General features: G+C 41.4%; 1 protein-coding gene across 1 annotated transcript; it reads left to right on the top strand.

Moving 5' to 3' along the window:
• The first annotated feature begins 16815 nt into the window (after positions 1-16815).
• Positions 16816-17430, top strand: LOC149848638 (protein MKS1-like). Its single transcript, XM_090004922.1, has one exon. The coding sequence runs from the start codon at positions 16816-16818 to the stop codon at positions 17428-17430; it is 615 nt and encodes a 204-aa protein (XP_089861048.1).
• Positions 17431-21360: the final 3930 nt, after the last annotated feature.

The raw sequence follows: 21360 nt of genomic DNA, 5'->3' as shown, positions 1-21360 counted from the left end.
AAGATTTTTTCTTTTTACGAATGAAAAAAAAAATTATATTGTTGGTCTTGGTTGGGGATCTCAATATCAAGGTTGTTAAATGCGATGAGGCGAAGCGAGGCGTTGAGCCTGCGCTTCGCCTCTAAGGCGTACGCCTCAGGTACTGAGGCGTACGCCTCTCACAACTGGTATGAAAGTGAAGTGGTGGGAGGGGAGGCAGGGAGCGGCGGTGGAGCAGCTGGCCGGCACGTGGCGGTGGATCCACTGGCACTTGGGGTTAGCACAGCCGACGAATCAGGCGAAGGAGGAAGACTTGGGGATGAAGGAGGGGGTTCTGGAGGTTGATGAGGGGAAATTTGCGCATCACAGCACGTCTCAGTACCTTGAGCGTGCGCCTCGCCTCTGAGGCGTACGCTTCAGGTACTGAGGCGTACGCCTCTCACAACACTGCTCAATATTGCAGGGAACCACACAACTCTACAAGTTTATTCAATCTTTAAAGTAGGCCAGGGTCTACATATCTATGCCAGAAAGGACATGAATTTGGAGTTGCTTGACCCTCAGAAGGGTCAGGTCTAGGTCAACTTGCTTAGCACTACAATAAAATAAAAATGTAATAAAGTAATGGTGCACCCAAAGGCAAGTTTTGGTTTGGTTAAAGGTGTCACTGTCGTTGAATATTGACTTTGGAATGCTGTATTGGCTTTTTTCAGAAGTCAAAAATTCTTTTTTTTTTTTGAGATAAATGAGAAAGATTATATTAGAACCAAAGCAGCAGGGACGATAAGGAATCGTCGTACAGCAGGATCAAGAGCCAAAAATTCAAGCACAATGAACTCGTGTTGGACCTTGACAAGGTCCACTACCCTAGTTTGACATATTTTTAATTGGACAATATCTTGATTTTCAAAATTCATGACCGGTTAGATGTATGGGACTGTCACACCGACACGCCCGTTTAGGGTCTCATACCTAGGAGACACGATACGACACCATATGGACATGCCTAGTGACACGTTATCTCACGTGCATATGCTATTTGATAATTTTTAGTAGCATTTAATTATATTCTCAATAATGAATATATATTTTACATATCAAATTATCAGTCAATTAAATATGAAAAAAATTGGGTCCTTGGGTCTTATTTTTTTAAAGATTTGCAAATTTGAGTCTCTACTTGTATTAAGTCCCGGTTCATGTCCATGTCTTTGTGACATGGATGTAGGATCAGCGTAATATTACAATTGGGTCAGATCTGGATCCAGTCAATTTATTTAATGAAATGCAAGTCCAAAATAGGAATATAAAATAACGGATCCTCATCCTAAAGCACACTTCCAAATAACAAATATCACAGTATTTGCAAAATTATCATAAAAAAAGTTAATATTCTATTCAAACATTTAAGAAGATCAATAAAATTTCATTTTGTGATTCCATTTTATTGGCCAAATCTCGGTTAACCAAAAAAAATGATTTTTACATTCTTTGGTTGTTTATTGGTCATTTTTTTGCATCTTATGCCTATTTAATTATTTCTAGCCAATATTTTCCCAAAACAAATTAGAAAATAAAAGTTTTAAAAACTCTTTCAAGAAATCCATGGCTGAGAATGCCATTTTTCTTTTTAGAAAAGTGCACATTATATGCAGCGTTGCTGCACAGTGAGCATTCCACAACCTGTCTGCAGCTATCCATCTAGGCATTTCTCGATTCATCTCAATAAAAAACCTCTTTAGAAAAAAAAAGATAAGGAAAAAGGATGGCCGTTGATCTGGGTTTGGAGCTGAATTCAAAATGTATTAACCCAATCCACATCCCCCACAGGTAGGGGTATAGGGTCCCGATGTGGTGATAAATAAGAAGACCCCATTAAGACCTGGGTCTGGGCCCCAAGGAAAGTCTGATTAATACATGGACCGGGGGGTATAGTTTGTGAAATTTTATACCAGACCCGACCCGAGTTCCGATTAAGACTCGCAATTTTTACAGGGTATGATTCGTGTAGTTCTAAACGGGCCTGGGTATGGTTTTTCTTATAGTGGACTCAATTAGACCCTGGTCCGGACCCCGATAGTACCCGAAATTTTGATCCAAGTCTGGTTCCACCTGGGTCCGTACCAAACCCGGCCGCTCCATTGACAATCCTACCCACAGGAAAGTTATTTCGAACCAACCATCTCCTTTTCGGAAGATTTAGAAAAGTCAGACGTGTGGGCCCCACACCTTAATGAACTACCGGACCGTCCCCTTCAAAATCACATCCCAATACGTAAGCAGACTCAACAAAATATCGCGATATTTTGTGAGCAGGTAGTCACTCATAAGCTATATTTTCCTAAAAAAAGGGTCTTTCATGTATATATATTTTTTCATTTTTAGTCACAACCGATATTTTATTTATTTTTTATATAATTTATTGATTAAATTGCAAAATAAAATCTTTTTCTGACTATTTGGGTTTATATTTAGTACAGTCGATTGTAAGTAATATCTAGTTGAAATCTCACCGTACAGTTTTTTTTTTATTCAATCTAAACTCATAGATGTATTTAGCATGTTTGATTTAGAGGAAAACGTTCTTTGAATCATGGTTTTTTAATAAAAAAATATGTTTTCTTTTTGGTCAGAAATGTTGAGAAATCTATTTGATTTTTGCATCGTTAAAAAAAACCTATACACACATCAGATTTAGACAATTCAAAAATCTGTTCCCACCAAAAACATGTAGATCACATCCATGGGGTCCCTTTGGACAAAAAAAAAAAGAACAAAAATTAAGAAATAAATAAAAGTTGTTAAATCATAGCAGCTTTTAAACCTTACTGTTTTGCCGATTTAAACTTCTGCCATTATCCACTTAACGAAGTCTCATTTTGATCTGAATCGCTTGTAACCAAGTCGAATCAGGACTTACACACATGACGTAAGGGGAAAACGTCACTGCCTCGTGCCCTACGGCCTTATCCCCTAACCTGTCATAAATGAATACTTTTATGGTTTTTTAACCATAGTTTAAATTTTTTATTCATTTAACTATTTATTTAAAAATGTATATCTCAGCAAGAACCCTAACTTATGACAGTTTTCAAAGTAAGTGCTAATCTTTTAGTTATTATAAAACATATATGCATGATTGAATCACTATGAGAATTTTTTGGCAACCTTAGAACACACACACACACATATATATATATATATATATATATGCATGATTGAATCACTATGAAAGTTTTTTGACAACCTTAGAACACATATATAAGCATGATTTCATCACTATGAAATTGTTTGACTGCCTTAGAACACATATATGCATGCTTGAATTACTATGAAAGTTTTTTGACAACCTTAGAACACATATATGCATAATTGAATCACTATGAGAGTTTTTTGACAATATTAGAACACATATAAGCATGATTGTGATACAAAAGACATTTATTTGATAACCTTATAACATATATATATGCATGCTTGAATCACTATGATATTTTTTTGACAATCTTAGAACACATATTTGTATGATTGAATCCCTATGATTTTTTTTTTGTCAGCCTTAGAACACATATATGAATTATGTTAATGTCCTTCACTTTATTGTGGGCTAGTCTATGTGTAATTCATTCATGTTACTTTGATTGTCTTAGATTAGGTGTATTGCATATAATTTATTTCATTATATTTTGTTTATCAATACTAACCTTTCTTTTCTCTTATAGGATGCTAGAGATAATCAGTGTAGAGGAGCTGATGAAGGCATGGATGAAGCGGCAAATCGAGACAATGAAAAAGATGATGCTCATAATCTTGACGATAATTAGATTCATGTGTTGAATTTGTTGTACCTTCTTATTGTTTCAAAACAACTCTTTGTAAATGTTCACCTGTAAATAATTAGAACTTGGCGAGGATTATAGTGGATCGATAAATTTTTTCACCTTATATCTTGTGTTAAATTTGTTTCAGCTGCTTTGTATATGTATTTTTTATGTGTACTTTGTTTTTTATACACAGGATATATGAATTATATAACGAGAAAATTTTTCTCAAAATTTATATTCCAGTTTTTTTTTTATTTTTTGCGATGGTTTAGCGATGGATATTATCCTTCACTAATTAGTATCGGCCTCCAATTTAGCGATGGATTAGGGATATATATTTATCCATTAGAAAACTGAAATGACTGATGTTTTGCGATGGATTGCAATTCATCACAATTCCATCGCTACAATAGCGACAGATGTGTATCTGTTGCAAGACCAAATCTCTGCGGATTAATGACAACCTTGCGACGAATCATGACATTCGCTAATTCATCACAAATTAGCAACAGAAGTAATGATAGATATTTTTAGTCACTAATTAGCGACTAAAAAATTGCGATAAAAGTTATTCGTCGCTAAATTGTTCAGCGATGGATTACGATCGTCGCTAATCCACAAATTTCTTGTTTTGTAAAAAAAAATTGGGTACATAAATTTTTCTGTACCCTAAAACAAATCAAGTCTTTCTTTATGAGAATCCCTAGTTCATCGTTTGCCAGAACATAAACTAAAAAGCATGGACCTTTTTCGCTAAATTTCTTTTTTTTCTATTTGTTTTTTATTTTTATTTTCTGGTAGTGGTTGAGACTTCTGTTGCGAACACACAATCACCGACAAGAGAGGAGTTAATCAATGCATGTGGGAGGGTGGATTCAAGGTTTTGGGCAGGTGCTGTTACGTAGAAAATCACCACAAAAAATTTGCTCTAGATCACAACTTCTTGCCTTTCCTGATTTCTGAAAATCTAGAAAACTTGCAAACATTGTTTCTCTTATGAATTGAACATTGTTTCTCTTATGAATTGATTCACTTCTTGTATTAACATCATCAACTATAGAATCAGCCCCTAGGGCCATATATACACTTGAAAGTTTGTTAGACTGGAGTCATATCCAATGGAGAAGTGTCCCTTCACCCCAAGGGTACATATTTTGGGTGCTTTTTGTATATTAATTATCTTGAATCATAATGAGAAGTTGTGATTGTGTTTCTTAATGTTCATGGCCCCTCTGAACAGTTGTCTTATGGCTACTCTATTCTCTACACTAACTATATCAATTTAAAACAAATACATGTATAGGATCCAAGAATGAATTTGAATAAATAATAAACATAATTTGATACTAGCATAAAAAATGAAATAAATAGAAAACATACATTTTATCAGCTAAAGCTCTCAAATTCATGTTGATTAAAAAAAAAGAAAAATAAGGCACAAAGTTATATCAATTTACTTTAACTTGAACCTTCATCAAAAGAAAATCAGGATCGAACTTTTGTGTTTACCCTAAATTTAAGAGCACACGAAATGGAGCGGATATGAGACGCTTCTTGGTTACATGGCATAAGGCTACTCATAAAAGTTTCTCTATTGCTCCTGCCTATGATCAGAACTTTTATTTATAAAGTATGAGGACTCTAGATTCTCATTAAGAAAAGGAGTCTCAATTAATGTCAACATTCAACCACACTTTCCCAACTGACATGATCATACCTCATTATGTAAAATTTTTAATTAAAATAAGACTCAAAAAGTTGTAGATATTTTAAAGATACAAAAAATAAAATTTATCAAACATAATAATTATAAACATATCCTAAAAATAAGATTTATAAAAAACTTGTTTGGCAAATCATGACTTTAACTCAATATATCAATATTTACTAGTATACTATATAGAACCACATTGATAAAAGTACTAGAGGTCTAACCTTAATATAATTCATTCATGCTAGTTACTTTTACGAATATCATAAAAGTTTTGCTCACCCAATTCATAAACATACAATACTAATATAGGTCATTTTAATTGTTTAAGACCAAAGTTTGCATAGCCAATCTTATCTCAAAGGCTATTAACAAGTGTAATTATTAATCATTATCTTTCAATAGGATTACCTATCTCTCTGGATATCAAATTGTCTAACTAGCAAAGAAACTATGTCAGATCTACTACAAGCATGTGTGTTGTATGATCCACGGTCTCTACCATGTCCTTAGGTAATTTCTTCATACCTACAACATGAGTAGGTCTATCTTTTGTAGGCTTACAACCAAAACTAGTAAAACCATGATAAAATCTTGTGTAAGTCATAATTGCATGCAAGAACAATCATTCATGAACATAACTACAACCATATTTATTTATGGATTTCATCAAAAGTTATGCAAGGCCATATAAAATTTGCAACATGTTATGCGAGTATGTGTTGCCATTTACTTTTTCATATTCAAGATTTTTTCTTTTTATGAATGAAAAAAAAAAGTATATTGTTGGTCTTGGTTGGGGACCTCAATATTGCAGGGAACCGCACAGCTCTACAAGTTTATTCATTCTTTAAAGTAGGCTAGGGTCTACATATCTATGCCAGACAGGAATGAATTTGGAGTTGCTTGACCCTCCGAAGGGTCAGGTCTAGGTCAACTTGCTTAGCACTACAATAAAATAAAAATGTAATAAAGTAATGGTGCACAAAAAGGCTAGTTTTGGTTTGGTTAAAGGTATCACTGTGGTTGAATATTGACTTTGGAATGCTGTATTGGCTTTTTTCAAGAGTCAATTTTTTTTTTTGAGATAAATGAGAAAGATTATATTAGAACCAAAGCAGGGACGATAAGGAATCGTCGTACAGCAGGATCAAGAGCCAAAAAAATCAAGCACAATGAACTCGTGTTGGACCTTGACAAATATCTTGATTTTCAAAATTCATGACCGGTTAGATGTATGGGGCTGTCACACCGACACGCCGGTTTAGGGTCTCATACCTAGGAGACACGATACTACACCATATGGACATGCCTAGTGACACGTTATGTCACGTGCATATGCTATTTGATAATTTTTAGTAGCATTTAATTATATTCTCAATAATGAATATATATTTTACATATCAAATTATCAGTCCATTAAATATGAAAAAATTTGGGTCCTTGCGTCTTATTTTTTTAAAAGATTTGCAAATTTGAGTCTCTACTTGCATTAACTCTTTAGAAAAAAAAAGATAAGAAAAAAGGATGGCCGTTGATCTGGATTTGGAGCTGAATTCAAAATGTATTAACCCAATCCACATCCCCCACAGGTAGGGCTATAGGGTCCCGATGTGGTGATAAATAAGAAGACCCGATTAAGACCTGGGTCTGGGCCCGAAGGAACACTACAACAGAGCAGTAGATTAGCGACGACCACCTTCCGTCGCTAATCCGTCGCTAATCCGTCGCTAACCATGTTAGCGACGGATTAGCGACAACGCGGCGACAGTATGCTTACGTCGCGAATATTTCGACGCTAACTGGCAACGGAATAATTCCGTCGCCAAGTCCGTCGCTAATTGCGACGGAATAACGAGCGCTATATTCCGTCGCCAATCCGCCGGTACTAAACGGCGACCACGGCGTGGCGACGGATTTAATTCCGTCGCTAAGCTGTCGCTAGATTAATATGAATAGCGACAGAATCATCCGTCGCTAATCCGTCGCAAAAACGAAAAAAAATAAAAAAAAATGTATTTAAAAATTAATTACGGAGAACTGTACAATTTATATTTCCTGTACAATTTATATTTCCTGTAAATAAAAAACAAACCACACAAAAAAATTCATATAACAAGTATCTATAATAATTAATCGTTCCACCTTAAAACTAAGAAGTTTAATTATTTACAATTCAACAATTACAATTAGGAAAAATAAAAAAAATAGAACTTCTTCAACACAGTCCTCTAATCATCGCCAAGATTTTGTGCGTCTTCTTGTTCATTGTCTTTATCTGTCCCTTCAGCTCCACTACCCTGATTATCGCTAGCAGCCTACACAAGAAAAGAACAGTCAGTATTGATAAACAAAATATAATGAAATAAATTACACACTATATGTGATTCTATCATGTGCTCATGTGTGATCTAAGGCAATAAAAAAACTCTATATGTGATTCTATCATGCTCATATGTGTGCTAAGGCAGTCAAAAAATTGAATATGTGATTATAGCATGTTCATATGTGTTCTAAGGCATATAAAAAAACTCTATATGTGATTCTACCATGCTCAGATGTGCTTTAAGGCAAGCAAAAAACTATATATGTGATTCGATCATGCTCGTATGTGTGCTAAGGCAGTAAAAAAATTGAATATGTGAATATAGCATGCTCATATGTGCTCTAAGGCAGGCAAAGCCAAAAATTTTATATGTGATTCTATCATAAATGATATATAACATGTTCATATGTGTTCTAAGGCAGTTAAAAAACTCTATATGTTATTATAGCATGTTCATATGTGTGCTAAGGCAGTCAAAAAACAGAATATGTGATTATAATATGCTCATATGTGTTCTTAGGCAGTAAAAAAACTGAATATGTGATTATAGCATGCTTATGTGTTCTAATGCAATCAAAAAAACTTTATATGTGATTCTATCATGCTCATATGTGCTCTAAGACAGACAAAAAGTTAAATATATATATATGTGATTCTATCATGCTCATATGTGTGCTAAGGCAGTAAAAAAATTGAATATATGATTATAGCATGTTCATATGTGTTCTAAGGCATCTAGAAAAACTCTATATGTGATTCTACCATGCTCAGATGTGCTTTAAGATAGTCAAAAAAACTATATATGTGATTATACCTGAGAGGGACCTGGAATCGAAGATCCCCTATCCTGAACAGCGGCCTTGATCTCATTTCGGAGAAAGGGGGCGACGGTGTATTGGAAGTAGTTATTCAGTGATTCATTAATGATCTCGCGTACATCATCACCGGAAAGAATAGTCGGCTGCTTGGAGCTTATGTCGGCGCAAGAAGTTGGTGAGCCGTAACTGGAAGAACCAATAACTGGTGAAGTGTTCATATTACTCCCAAACCCGAACACGCGACCTTTTTTGGGTTCACCTGCTGCAGTCACCCATGCTGTAGGATCAAATGATGGATGCTGAGTAGCGTCTTCACCATATCACTCTACCATTTGTTGCTCATATGCCTCCTACAAAATAATGTTTAAAGTATTCATTAATAATTAATGATAACATTATGATGACTTGCATATATATTGCAATGATTATTAATAGAATTAATACATACCGTTGTCGTTCTCGCCTTCTCTGATACGAAGACTCCCGTGGTCTTCCGTTTATGTGTTTCTACAAACACATCCTTATATGGTACACTGCCTCCTTTTTCTGCTTCCTGCGAAGTTAAATGACAAAAGATTTAGTACACAAATTTGCAACTATACTTATAAAATTAATATTATATATTGATGAGTTACCATTTTCTTTAGGTGGCTCCCAAATGTCTTAGATCCACCTGTGTGTAGATGGGCTTCGGGCATCTTCGATCGATTTTGTGAAGCCTTCGCAGAGCGATTTTTAAATGCATCTCCCGCCCACATATCGCACATTTCATCCCAGTAATCTCTCCTGATAGTAATAGGACCATGGCCCTTCCACAGTAATGGATCATCTACTACGCCAGATGCTTTTTTTGCTGCAGTCTTCATAGTGTGCAGCATGTCTGCAAATCGATTGGCAGCCACCTTCTGCCACACCTTCCTTGCATCATTTTCTTCCACCGTAGTTGCAAAGCGATTCGAAGCCTACAAATATTTTCAGAAAGTTAGTAGACATTGCTTAAATAAATTAAATATGAAACACATTAACTATGAGGAACAACTGTATACCATGAATGAGGACCACAATCTGTCTAATACCTCCTTTGGGTACTCTTTCCATTGAGCAACTGGTCCTGGTAGATGTTGAAGAAGTGAATTCCTAATCTCCCGTACTACTTCTTGTGGCTCAAACCTCGTGCTGCACATGAATTGTTACACAGTAAATATCAATATAAAATATTTAAAAGATATGCAATAATTGAAAACAAAATACTTACGGTCGATTATCGATATACACTATTCGAATGAGTCTTCTTGTGCCAGCCTGTGAAGACCCTGTTTCCTGTGTTGGCTGTTGACTTGTGCGATCAACTGGTGTAGGTGGGTCGTATACAGGCGCAACATCATCTGTAAAAAAATACACACCAAGTTCTCAGAATGTGCATTTGAACTAATCAAGCATCTAATTAGTTATATGATATACCTATCACAGGAGCCCGTGAAGATGAAGGTTGAGCCTGGCTACTACTGGATGAGCGACCACTATAACCTCCACGAACCATATTCTAACAAATAACATATGTCATACAATACATTCAAATAATTCACATCAAGTATTACAATGCATTCAAGTCATTCACATCAAGCATTGCAATGCATTCAAATAATTTAAATCATTGACATCAAGTATTGCACTAATTCAAATCATTCGTTAATTGCATAAATTATAATACATTCAGATAAATTACAATGCATTCGAATCATTCGTATCAAGTATTACAATACATTGAAATAAAATTTTTAATCATTCACACCAAGTATTGCAATACAACTCACATCAAGTATTACAATGCATTTAAATAGAGGTTTGTAGTATAAGATTTTTTTCACTAGCTTGAGAATTCTTCCTCGTCACTAGTTTGACTTTCTTCTTCTTCTTCTTCTTCTTCTTCATTGTTTGCCCATCCACTTGGTACATCATTTGGATCACATTCCTCTATGAATGTTTCATCAGCTAATGGAGATATGACATGCATATCATGCGCAACATCGTGACCATAAGCGAAGTCACAGACATCATCTGATTGATAGTAATCACTGTCTTCAGCTAACTCATCTTCTTGGAACTGATCATACTCGGGGTATAGTTTGGATTTCACCTTGTAAACTGCCCACCATTCATTTCTATCTGACATTTTTATACTCGGATATGAAGTATAATAAACCGTATATGGATTATCATGCACCACATTCACCCGTGCATCAAAATCGTTTCTAAATTCTTCTCCATGAAACGTCCAGTTCTGATAATCACTCACAAAACCCTTCCTGTATAGGTGATGTCTAACGCCATGAGGTTCTACAAATCGATTATTCTTACAAATCTTGCAGGGACACCTAATCCGACCTGTGGGATCTACCGTACTGACACTTGCCGTTGCAAATTCAATAAAACTGTCGACACCATCCATATATTCATGCGATAACTCATTGTCCACTATCCTACGGTACATCCATTCACGGTTTGCAGTCATTCTGTCGTATGATGTTACGAATAGTATCCTAATCAGTTAAAAGAGAACCATCAAAATGCTATGATGAAGAAAATATCAAATTTATCATGCAATATATGATGTCATACAATCACAAGAATTATGATGCATGCATTGATAACTTAATATTTTCATGTGCAAACTATTCATGACACGATACATTCATTTGAAGCATGCTTTCAGTATACAATTTCACATGGAAGACATAATCAAATTGAAAGTAACTACATGTAAGCATGGATACAATCACATCAAACATTGCAATACATCGAAATAATTCATATCAAACAAATGTCAAACATGTACCTGCAGCAAACACACTTCAATATCCCACTAACTACTACCACGCATAGCATGGACTCCGTACTCCAAAAATAAGAACACTTCCATATTCATACATTAAAATCATGCTCAGCATGATCTCCAAACTCCAACAAAGCAGTCCTAGATATCAACAACTAAGTGAGTGTGTGAACAATAAAGTGTTACATTCAATAAATTAAATAACATGTGATGCGCTTGCCTCACTTACTCACCACGGGTATTTACCCGATTTGCATTGTTTTTGTCACTTACTTACCACGGGTGGCGGGGCACAAGCGAGTTCCGTTGAGAAATCTGCACAAAAAAACAATTTTTTAAAATGAAGTCACCACGGAAAAAAAACTGTTCTGACAAGGGGTCGACTCCCCTGCTGTTCCGACAGGGGGTCGACCCCCTGCCCGGGTCGACCCCCTACCGGAAAGGCAAGGGGCAAGGGTCCTCTGCCGAAAAATGCAGGGGGTTAACCCCCTTCCGGAAAACGCGGGGGTTAACCCTCTGCCGGAAAACGCGGGGGTTAACCCCCTCCGTTTTCCGGAAGGGGGTTAACCCCCTGCCGGAAACGGGAGGGGGTTAACCCCCTGTGAACCGGGAGGGGGTTAACCCCCTGCCGGAAACGGGAGGGGGTTAACCCCTGTGAACCGGGAGGGGGTTAACCCCCTGCCGGAAATGGCAGGGGGTTAACCCCCTGCGTGAAAATGGGGGTTAACCCCCTGCGTGAACCGGAAGGGGGTTAACCCCCTGCCGAAAACGGCAGGGGGTTAACCCCTTACGTCAAAACGGGGGTTAACCCCCTGCCGGAAACGACAGGGGGTTAACCCCCTGTGTGAACCGGGAGGGGGTTAACCCCCTGCCAGAAACGGCAGGGGGTTAACCCCCTGCGTGAAAATGGGGGTTAACCCCCTGCCGGAAACGGCAGGGGGTTAACCCCCTATGTGAACCGGGAGGGGGTTAACCCCCTGCCAGAAACGGTAGGGGGTTAACCCCCTGTGTGAAAACGGGGGTTAACCCCCTGCCAGAAACGGCAGGGGGTTAACCCCCTGTGTGAACCGGGAGGGGGTTAACCCCCTGTGTGAACCGGGAGGGGGTTAACCCCCTGCGTGAACCGGGAGGGGGTTAACCCCCTGCCGTTTCCGGCAGGGGGTTAACCCCCTGCGTTTTCCGGCAGGGGGTTAACCCCTTGCCGGAAACGGGAGGGGAGGGCGTTACCTTTCTCCGGGCGGCGAACGGTGGGACCAGCGGACGGTGGGACCGGCGGACGGTGGGACCGGCGAACGGCGGGACCGGCGAACGGCGGGACCGGCGAACGGCGGGAGCGGGACCGGCGAACGGCGGGAGCGGTACCGGCGCAGGAGCAGCGAAAGAAGAAAAGGAAAACCTGGTTGGGATTAGGGTTATTCGAAAGTTAGCGACGGCTTAGCGACGGATTAATTCCGTCGCTAAGCCAACGTAAAATCAAATTCGCGAAAATAGCGACGGATTATATTCTGTCGCCACATCCGTCGCTAGTTAGCGACGGACTAGTTTCCGTCGCTAACGTCGTCGGTAAATGGTGCGATCGTACCGACAAAACAATCTGTCGCAACATCCGTCGCTAATTAGCGACGGACTAGGCGACGGACTATCTTCCGTCGCTACTTTCATAAGATTCAGTGATAATAGCGACGAATATTTGTCGCTCGCCAATCCGTCGCTAACTAGCGACGGAATCTTTTCGTCGCTAACGTCCGTCGCTAACAACCTATTTTCTTGTAGTGGAAGGTCTGATTAATACATGGACCTGGGTATAGTTTGTGAAATTTTATACAAGACCCAGACCCGACCCGAGTTCCGATTAAGACTCGCAATTTTTACTGGGTATGATTCGTGTAGTTCTTATCGGGTCTGGGTATGGTTTTTCTTATAGTGGACTCAATTAGACCCTGGTCCCGACCCGATAGTACCAGAAATTTTGATCCAAGTCTGGTTCCACCTGGGTCCGTACCAAACCCGGCCTGTCCGTTGACAATCCTACCCACCGGAAAGTTATTTCGAACCAACCATCTACTTTTCAGAAGATTTAGAAAAGTCAGACGTGTGGGCCCCACACCCTAATGAACTACCGGACCGTCCCCCTCAAAATCACATCCCAATACATAAGCAGACTCAACAAAATATCGCGATATTTTGTGAGCCGGTAGTCACTCATAAGCTATATTTTCCTAAAAAAGGGTCTTTCATGTATATATATATATATATATATATATATATATTTTTCCATTTTTAGTCACAACCGATATTTATTTATTTTTTATATAATTTATTGATTAAATTGCAAAATAAATATTTTTTCTGACTATTTGGGTTTATATTTAGTACAGTCGATTGTAAGTAATATCTAGTTGAAATCTCACCGTACAGTTTTTTTTTTATTCAATCTAAACTCATAGATGTATTTAGCATGTTTGATTTAAAGGAAAACGTTCTTGAATCATGGTTTTTTTATCAAAAAATATGTTTTCTTTTTTGTCAGAAATATTGAGAAATCTATTTGATTTTTGCATCGTTAAAAAAAACCTATACACACATCAGATTTAGACAATTCAAAAATCGGTTCCCACCAAAAACATGTAGATCACATCAATGGGGTCCCTTTGGACAAAAAAAAAAAGAACAAAAATTAAGAAATAAATAAAAGTTTTTAAATCATAGCAGCTTTTAAACCTTACTATTTTGCCGATTTAAACTTCTGCCATTATCCACTTAACCGAGTCTCATTTTGATCCGAATCGCTTGTAACCGAGTCGAATCAGGACTTACACACATGACGTAAGGGGAAAACGTCACTGCCTCGTGCCCTAGGGCCTTATCCCCTAACCTGTCATAAATGAATACTTTTATGGTTTTTTAACCATAGTTTTAATTTTTTATTCATTTAACTATTTATTTAAAAATGTATATCTCGGCAGGAACCCTATCTTATTACAGTTTTCAAGGAAGTGCTAATCTTTTAGTTATTATAGTTCACCGGTTAAAGTTCTCCCCCTTAGATGCATCTTGTTTTGTTTTCATACATTTTTTTTCAAAATATGACATAAGGGGCATAGATAATTTTTACTTTTAATAAAAAATATTATTTTAATATTACAACAATGAAATTTAAATGAAATATCATTAAAACTTATGAAAAACTATTATAATATCAAGAAAAATTTTACAAAAAGGTGCCTAGGTTTTAACGTATTTACAAAAGCGCTTAACATTTCAGATATTACATTTAACTTCCAAAATTTTGCAAGTAATTCACAAACAGGCGCACAATGCTACCACCTAGGGCTGGCAATCAGGTTGGTGGTTCATTGTCGGCGGGTTGGCGGGTCAGCTAACCTCAACACTAACCTGACCCGTTTATTAAACAGGTCGGCTGTGGCAAACACGAACCCGACCCATTTATTAAACGGGTAACCCAACACGACACGGTTAACCCGTTTAATAAACGGGTTGGTGGGTTAGCGGGCGGGTCGGGTTCGGGTAAACGGGTTGGCAGGCGGGTTGGCGGGTCGGGGTCGGGTAAACGGGTTAGCGGGCTGGTTGGCAGGTCGGGTTCTGGAAAACAGGTTGACCCGCCCGCCTAACCCGTTTATTAAACGGGTCAACCGGGTTGGCACACCCTAACATGAACCCGACCCATTTAATAAACAGGTTAGGTGGGTTGACCCATTTACGACATGAACCCGTTTAAGCCAAACCCGAACCCGGCTAAAAAGTGGGTTCACTGGTTGTGTCAGATTTTGCCACCCCTTACCACCACTGTGTTAACCCTGGTTTAGCAAGAGTTGGTGAGCCAAAAAGATCAAATTACTCCTATTTGGATCAACTTTTCACCACCTTCTCACATTCTTCTCAAATGAGCATGTTATGCCGATAAAACTTGCCGACTATGGAACTTCTGTCGGCAAGACGTTTTTGTTAAACATTTCTGTGTTATTAACCTTCTTTTTTTTTCTCAATGCATTAAAGAAAAGTTTTTTTTTTTATCTAACTGTAAGTAGGGGTGGGCATTGGGCTGACCTGGTCGGGCCCATTTAGAACTAGGCTAGTCAGGCTTTAAGTGCAGCTCACCAGAGATGACCCGGTTCTTAACTGGATGGTCATGTTTGAAGAGCAGCCCATGACCTGGCCCATCGATCCAATGAGCCAATGTGAAGCAGCCCGAGCCCAGCGCGACCCAAACTCGATTAATTAGTAAAATTAATTAGGTAAATAATAAATAATTAACAAGTTCCTGTGTACCCAATTAATTATCTTTTTTAGTTTTCTTAAAATTAATGTAATTAATTAGATAAATAATAATAGTTACCAAGTTAATATACAATAAATTGTTTTTTATTTTTTATATTATTAAAAATTAATAAATAGTTCATGCCCATCAAGCCGGACCAATAGATCGTGGGACGACCCAAACCTGGACCACGTATATAACGGGCCGAGTTTTGGTCCCGTAGCTAATGAGACCTTGACCCAAATCCAGCTCATGGCGGGCTGGGCCCGTTGCCCACTCCTAGGTGTAAGGGTTTGAGTGGGAAGTAAAAGCATGAAAATCCGTTTACAGTTCTTTGGGTGTTTTGTAGAGAAGGGTAAAAAAAGGAAAATTTGTTCAGCACATAACGATTTCTGGAGCCAGGCGGCTGTTTGAGAACAGATTTCTTAACCTATGCGGGCAAATATAAATACTAATTCATTAGGCAGTTTTTGTAAATATTTAAAAAGTTAGACACCTTTTTGTAAATTATTCTAATATCAAATTAACGCTCATTTTTATTTTTAGTGTGCCCAATTCATGAGTCCAAAAAGGTTTGTAACTGTGGCATAGACACTCAAATTTCAACAAGAAAAAGGCTAAAACGTATTTAATTATTTATTTTGTTTAACAAAACGACGAGTGAAACATTTTCACTAATGAAAAAGAGCAAATATGAAAATATCTGAAGGTTAAGTTGCCGTATTCACGTAGAGTAAATTTTTTTCTAAACCTTTCTTACTTTTAACATCATTTTTTATTTTTGAAATTATTGATTATTTATTATCTCTTACTTTAACATTTCTTTTTTGTTTTCATTTATTTATTTATTTTGTACATTCAGTTTAATTCATTAAAAAAGTCACGCCCCAACTTCGTTGACTGTTCTTTTAACCCGCAAAGGATCACATCATCTAAAAGCGTTTTCGATCCCGTCTCTCACAATTCCCCAAAACCAATCTCCCCCACCTCCTTCCTCCTCAGATTCCCCACCACCACCATCAATTTTCCGGTCGCCGGGAAACCGATGGACCAGCCGGAATCCAGACCCGGAAGACCGCAGTCTCAGAGAAAGGAGCTTCAGGGTCCGAGACCCACCCCGTTGAGGGTCCGAAAGGACTCCAACAAGTTCAAAAAGCCGACGCCCGGCCCCTCCGCTCCACCACCACAACCGGCGGAGAACTACCAACAACGTGACCCCGTCATCATCTACGCGGTCTCGCCGAAGGTCTTCCAGGCGACGCCCGACGAATTCATGTCGCTCGTGCAGCGGCTCACGGGTCCCTCCCCGGGCGCATTGCCCCGGACGCCGACTAGAAAATTCGACGCCGGCGAGGGAATCGGCGATGTGGGTGTTTCTACCGAGGTCGAGATCGAGATGGAGGCGCGATTGGATCGGAAGGGCGGGAGCACCCACGGGATCCTCTCGCCTCTCCCTTCGTCGCTGCCGCCCATCTCTCCCAATTTCTTCTTGCAGTCGCCGGATCCGTTCATTAGCGGGCTCTTGAACGATATGAGCCCCACTATCTACGGGAGCAACGGTCAGGATTGGATGAGCTTTAGCCCTCTGGGGCGCCTCTCTCCGTTGATATTGTCGCCCGGTATACCAATCGATCTGTTTCTGGAGTGCGGAGGGGATTGATTGGAGAGGTTGGGAGGCGGAAGATAGAAGTGTAATTTTTTCTTGGAGACTTTCCTTTCGCCGTATTCTAATTCTTCTGCTGTTTTTTTTTTGTGTGTGGTGGCGGGTTTAATTGGATGTGTTGTTGTATATGCACATTGGTGGTTGTAGTTTTTAGTGATGGCTGTCAAATTTCGTTTTTTTTTACTTAGTTTTGCATCTCTATAATTGTTATACATTTTAGTTTTGATTTCATTGGGGAAGATTGGGAATTAATTGTACGTGTTAAATGTTGGCATCATGCAGCTATTGATGCTCTCTCTCTCTCTCTCTCTCTCTCTCTCTATCTATCTATCTATATATATATATATATATATATATATATATATATACTCTCTCTTGCTCTCTTTTTCTCTCTCCGCCCGTCGCCGCCGCGGCACCCTTCCTCTCCTCTCCCTCATCCTGCCCTCTTCCTCTCCCTTCTCTCTGGCGTGACCTCCGGCAACTACTCCGGCGACCGTCCGACAACATCCAACTGCTCCAGTGACCGCTGATACCCCCAGAGCCACCTCCGCTCGTGTCTACTCTTTGCCCTCTCGTTATCTCTCTTCACCTGCTGTCGTCTGCAATGCCAGGCCTTTCCCGATGACCCCAAGCCTTGTCGTTGCTCATCCTCTTTGCTGTTGGAAAATATCAAACACTTATCGTCTGTCGCCCTATCTGGTGTCTCTACCCCCCTTTCCCTTGCACACAGGCAGCCCAATCCCCCACTCTCGATTTTGCGGCTTCTCCCTCCCCACGATCTGGGTTGTAGGCCAGTGGACCCCTCTTCTCAGCTTTGCCCCTTCCTGCTACCCCATAATCTGGGCTATGGGCCAGCAGCCCGAGCCCCTCTCAACCACTCTACATTTCTTTCTCTCTTGATTAGCTCATGGCCTCTGCCCTCCCTACGGCCCCACCTGTGGCGATGGCCCCCCCTTTCTACAACTTCACCCCTGCCTACTACCCCACAACCCGACCCCCACTCTCCCTCTCTTTCTATCTCGCTCCTTGTGCGGCTTCGCCCTTCCTGGGACCTCGCCTGTGAGCCTCTCCCTCTTTACCGTTTTTTCCTTGCTTGCATCCCCCACTTCCTCAGACCCATAGCATCAAGCCCTCCTCTTGGACCAAGGTGTGGCTTCTCTCTCTTGAACGGACCAGCAGCAGAGTCTGTCGAGGCTTTGCTTGAGGTCTCTCTCTCTCTCTGGATGGGCAGCGATGGCACCCTGATGACTCTCCTTCTTAGCCGTGGTCCCCTATCGCCAGCCACCCCCATCCTTGTCGACAACCTTCTCTCTTCTACCACCATCGTCGTCTGTCTCTCATCATTGGTCACCTCTGTCACCAGTCCCAATACCTCCATCTAGCCATGTTTCTTCCAAACCCTTAGCCGAGGTCTCCAAACGCTGGTTACCACCGTCGTCTGCCCCCATCATTGGCCATCACTGTCGCCTGTCCCAACACCTCTATTTCGCCCTGTACAGTTCTCTCTCTCTCCCAAACCCTCTGTCGGTCCCCCATCGCCGGCCACCACTATCACCAGTCCCAACACCAACTCCAACTACTCTTACAGGTGGAGTACGTGCTGGAGGCCGTCCGGAAGGGAACACGGCGGTGGGCGTCCTACGATGGGACCCATGCCTCCATCATCCCTCTTCTTCTGGGGCTTAGGAGCCTCCAACTCCCTGCAGGCCAACCAACATGCTCTATCCTCTATCCTAGAGGCTTTGAACGATTGGGGACTCGCTTTCGCCCTTCGCCGCCAAGGTGCTTTTGTTGCTCTCCCTTTCCGCTTATCTTTTCGTGTGTTCTTCTCTCTATCGGAGGCCTTCGCGTCCTGTCTCACCGCCGGTTCACTGCTGGATCGTGATGTCGGGCGATTTCTTAGAGCTGTCAGGGTGGAATCCCTTCAGGCATGCTCTGTTGGCGCCACTCTATGGGCTCCGTTTTTCTTTCGTAGGCCGCCGAGCTCGATCGACGGTCGGGGCTGGCAGGAGGTGAAAGCTACCTGACAGCGGTCTTTCTCCAAAAAGCTTTCTCGCTCTCGTCTTTCACAGGCGAAGCCGGGTGACTGGTGGTGCGCGGGTTGCCTTTCACTAAACTTTCGCAGGCATCGTGCTTGCCTCCATTGTGCCTCGTTGTTCAGGTCTCGGCGGCACCCAGTGTTGAGGCACTCGTGGGCGGTAGTCCCTCCTCCCTCCCTTAGACGAGCCTCTTCGCGAGGTATGCACCGCCCTCGCAAAGCCTCTTTCGCGCCTTGGGTCCAAATCGGTATCTTGGAAGATCCTTCGTCGTCATTTTTGGGTTTCAAGATCGGCTCTGTTTGGGTGCCGATGCGACCGTCAACGGCTGCTCCGATGTCTTTCGCAGGGAAGCGTTTCAATCTCAACCATCTTTGTTGTGACCGTACCAGTGGCTCGCCTGCCATCTTGGGTCGGGACAGTTTCTGCTCTGCCGTGTCTGGCCCGCCGGTCTATTGTGATGCCACCGTCTCTGAGGGTTCCGCGTCCGGTGACTTCTGCAGCCAGGGAGTGCTTGCGACATGCTCGGGGGTGCAGGCGGAATGCTTGGGGATGCCTGCGATTTTTCTGTCCTTTTCTCCTCGGCGTAGACCGGGGATGCAGGTCGCGTGCTCTGGGGTGCCTTCGATTTATTCTCCTTTTTCTGTTCGACGAAGGTACTTTTTCTCTTCTTTCGCTCTTTTTGATGTGCGAGGAGTTGTTATGGCCAGAGGTGAGGCAAGCAGGCTCTCCCCGATTCAATTATCGAGATCTCGCCTCTCCTTGTCTTGGTGGTCGTGCTGGCCACTCGGTTTTCAAGCCGTACGGAGATCGGTGGATAGCGTGGGTCCCTTTAGCGACGTTGTGAGGTCTTCTTGGGTGAGCAGGGATTTTCTTCGTCCGATGTCGTCATCTTGCTCTCCTTCGGGGGCGTTGGGGTTCGGGCTACCGCGGCTCCTTGGCGGTGTTTGTGTCTCTATGTCGGCAGGGGGCGTTTTGCAGCCTCGGGGTGCGAGTCTGCTAGCATCATCATCATCATCATCTATAGTATCTTCCTTTTTGGGCTCGTTATTCGAAGCAGGGCGGGTTTTCAGGTGGAATGGCGGGTGTGACGAGGCATCTTGGCCTCGGTCAGGAAGATGTTGGCTGTTGTGGCTTCCCGAGTGGTCTGAGTCTTGGGCTTTGTTGTTGCGGAACCTTTTGGTAGATCCTTTCTTCGAGCTTGATGGGGATCGGGGACCGTCAGGTGTCGCCTTGGCGTCTAAGGATTCTCTCTGCCACTCGGCAGCTGCAACATCCTCTATTTCGTTGGCTTCGACCTATGGGGCATCTGAGTTTGGGCCTTTCTCGCGTAAGAGGTTTCATCTCTCGGAGGACTCTCTCCTTGCTCGGGCCCACAGGTCGCCTATTATCGGAGTCCCGATCCGACAGTGTTTCTTCTTCAAGCTGGTTGATGGCCTTTCAGTCTTGGTTTCGTCTATCTCAACAAAGTGCATCGTCTGTCCGATTCGCCTGGTCTCCATCAGTTTGGTAAGTGCCCCTCTGTTAGGCGTGTTTTGCAGGGCTCCGTTTGCATTGAACTCCTCCTCTTTCATCCGGGAGGGCGACTTCGCAGGCCTGGAGGGCTCCCCAAACTTGGTCTATCCGTCAATTGCGGGTTCGTCATCTATGAGTGGTCAACTCTCATCCTTTTTGGGTCTGTCTGTGGACGATGCAACTCGGCGGCTCAAGCTTGCGCTTTCCCAAGCCCAGCTACTCAACGTCGATTCTGTTATGTGTGAGTCCTTGGCCACGATCGCAGATCGTTTACCGACCTTGGTCGCGGATGCTGGGCGTATCTCGTTCATCAACACCCCATCTCCTTCGGTCGAGGGGTTATCTCCTCCTGGGTGGGGTGGTCTCCCTATTAGGA

The sequence above is a fragment of the Nuphar pumila genome, chromosome 1, assembly GCF_984573655.1.
Source record: "Nuphar pumila chromosome 1, dmNupPumi1.hap1.1, whole genome shotgun sequence".
Lineage (NCBI taxonomy): Eukaryota > Viridiplantae > Streptophyta > Magnoliopsida > Nymphaeales > Nymphaeaceae > Nuphar > Nuphar pumila.
Note: the sequence above shows the minus strand (reverse complement) of the source record. Positions and strands in the feature narration are given on the sequence as shown.

Excerpts from the sequence above, each read along its gene's own strand:
- LOC149848638 (XM_090004922.1), top strand. The coding sequence starts at position 16,816 with ATGGACCAGCCGGAATCCAGACCCGGAAGACCGCAGTCTCAGAGAAAG.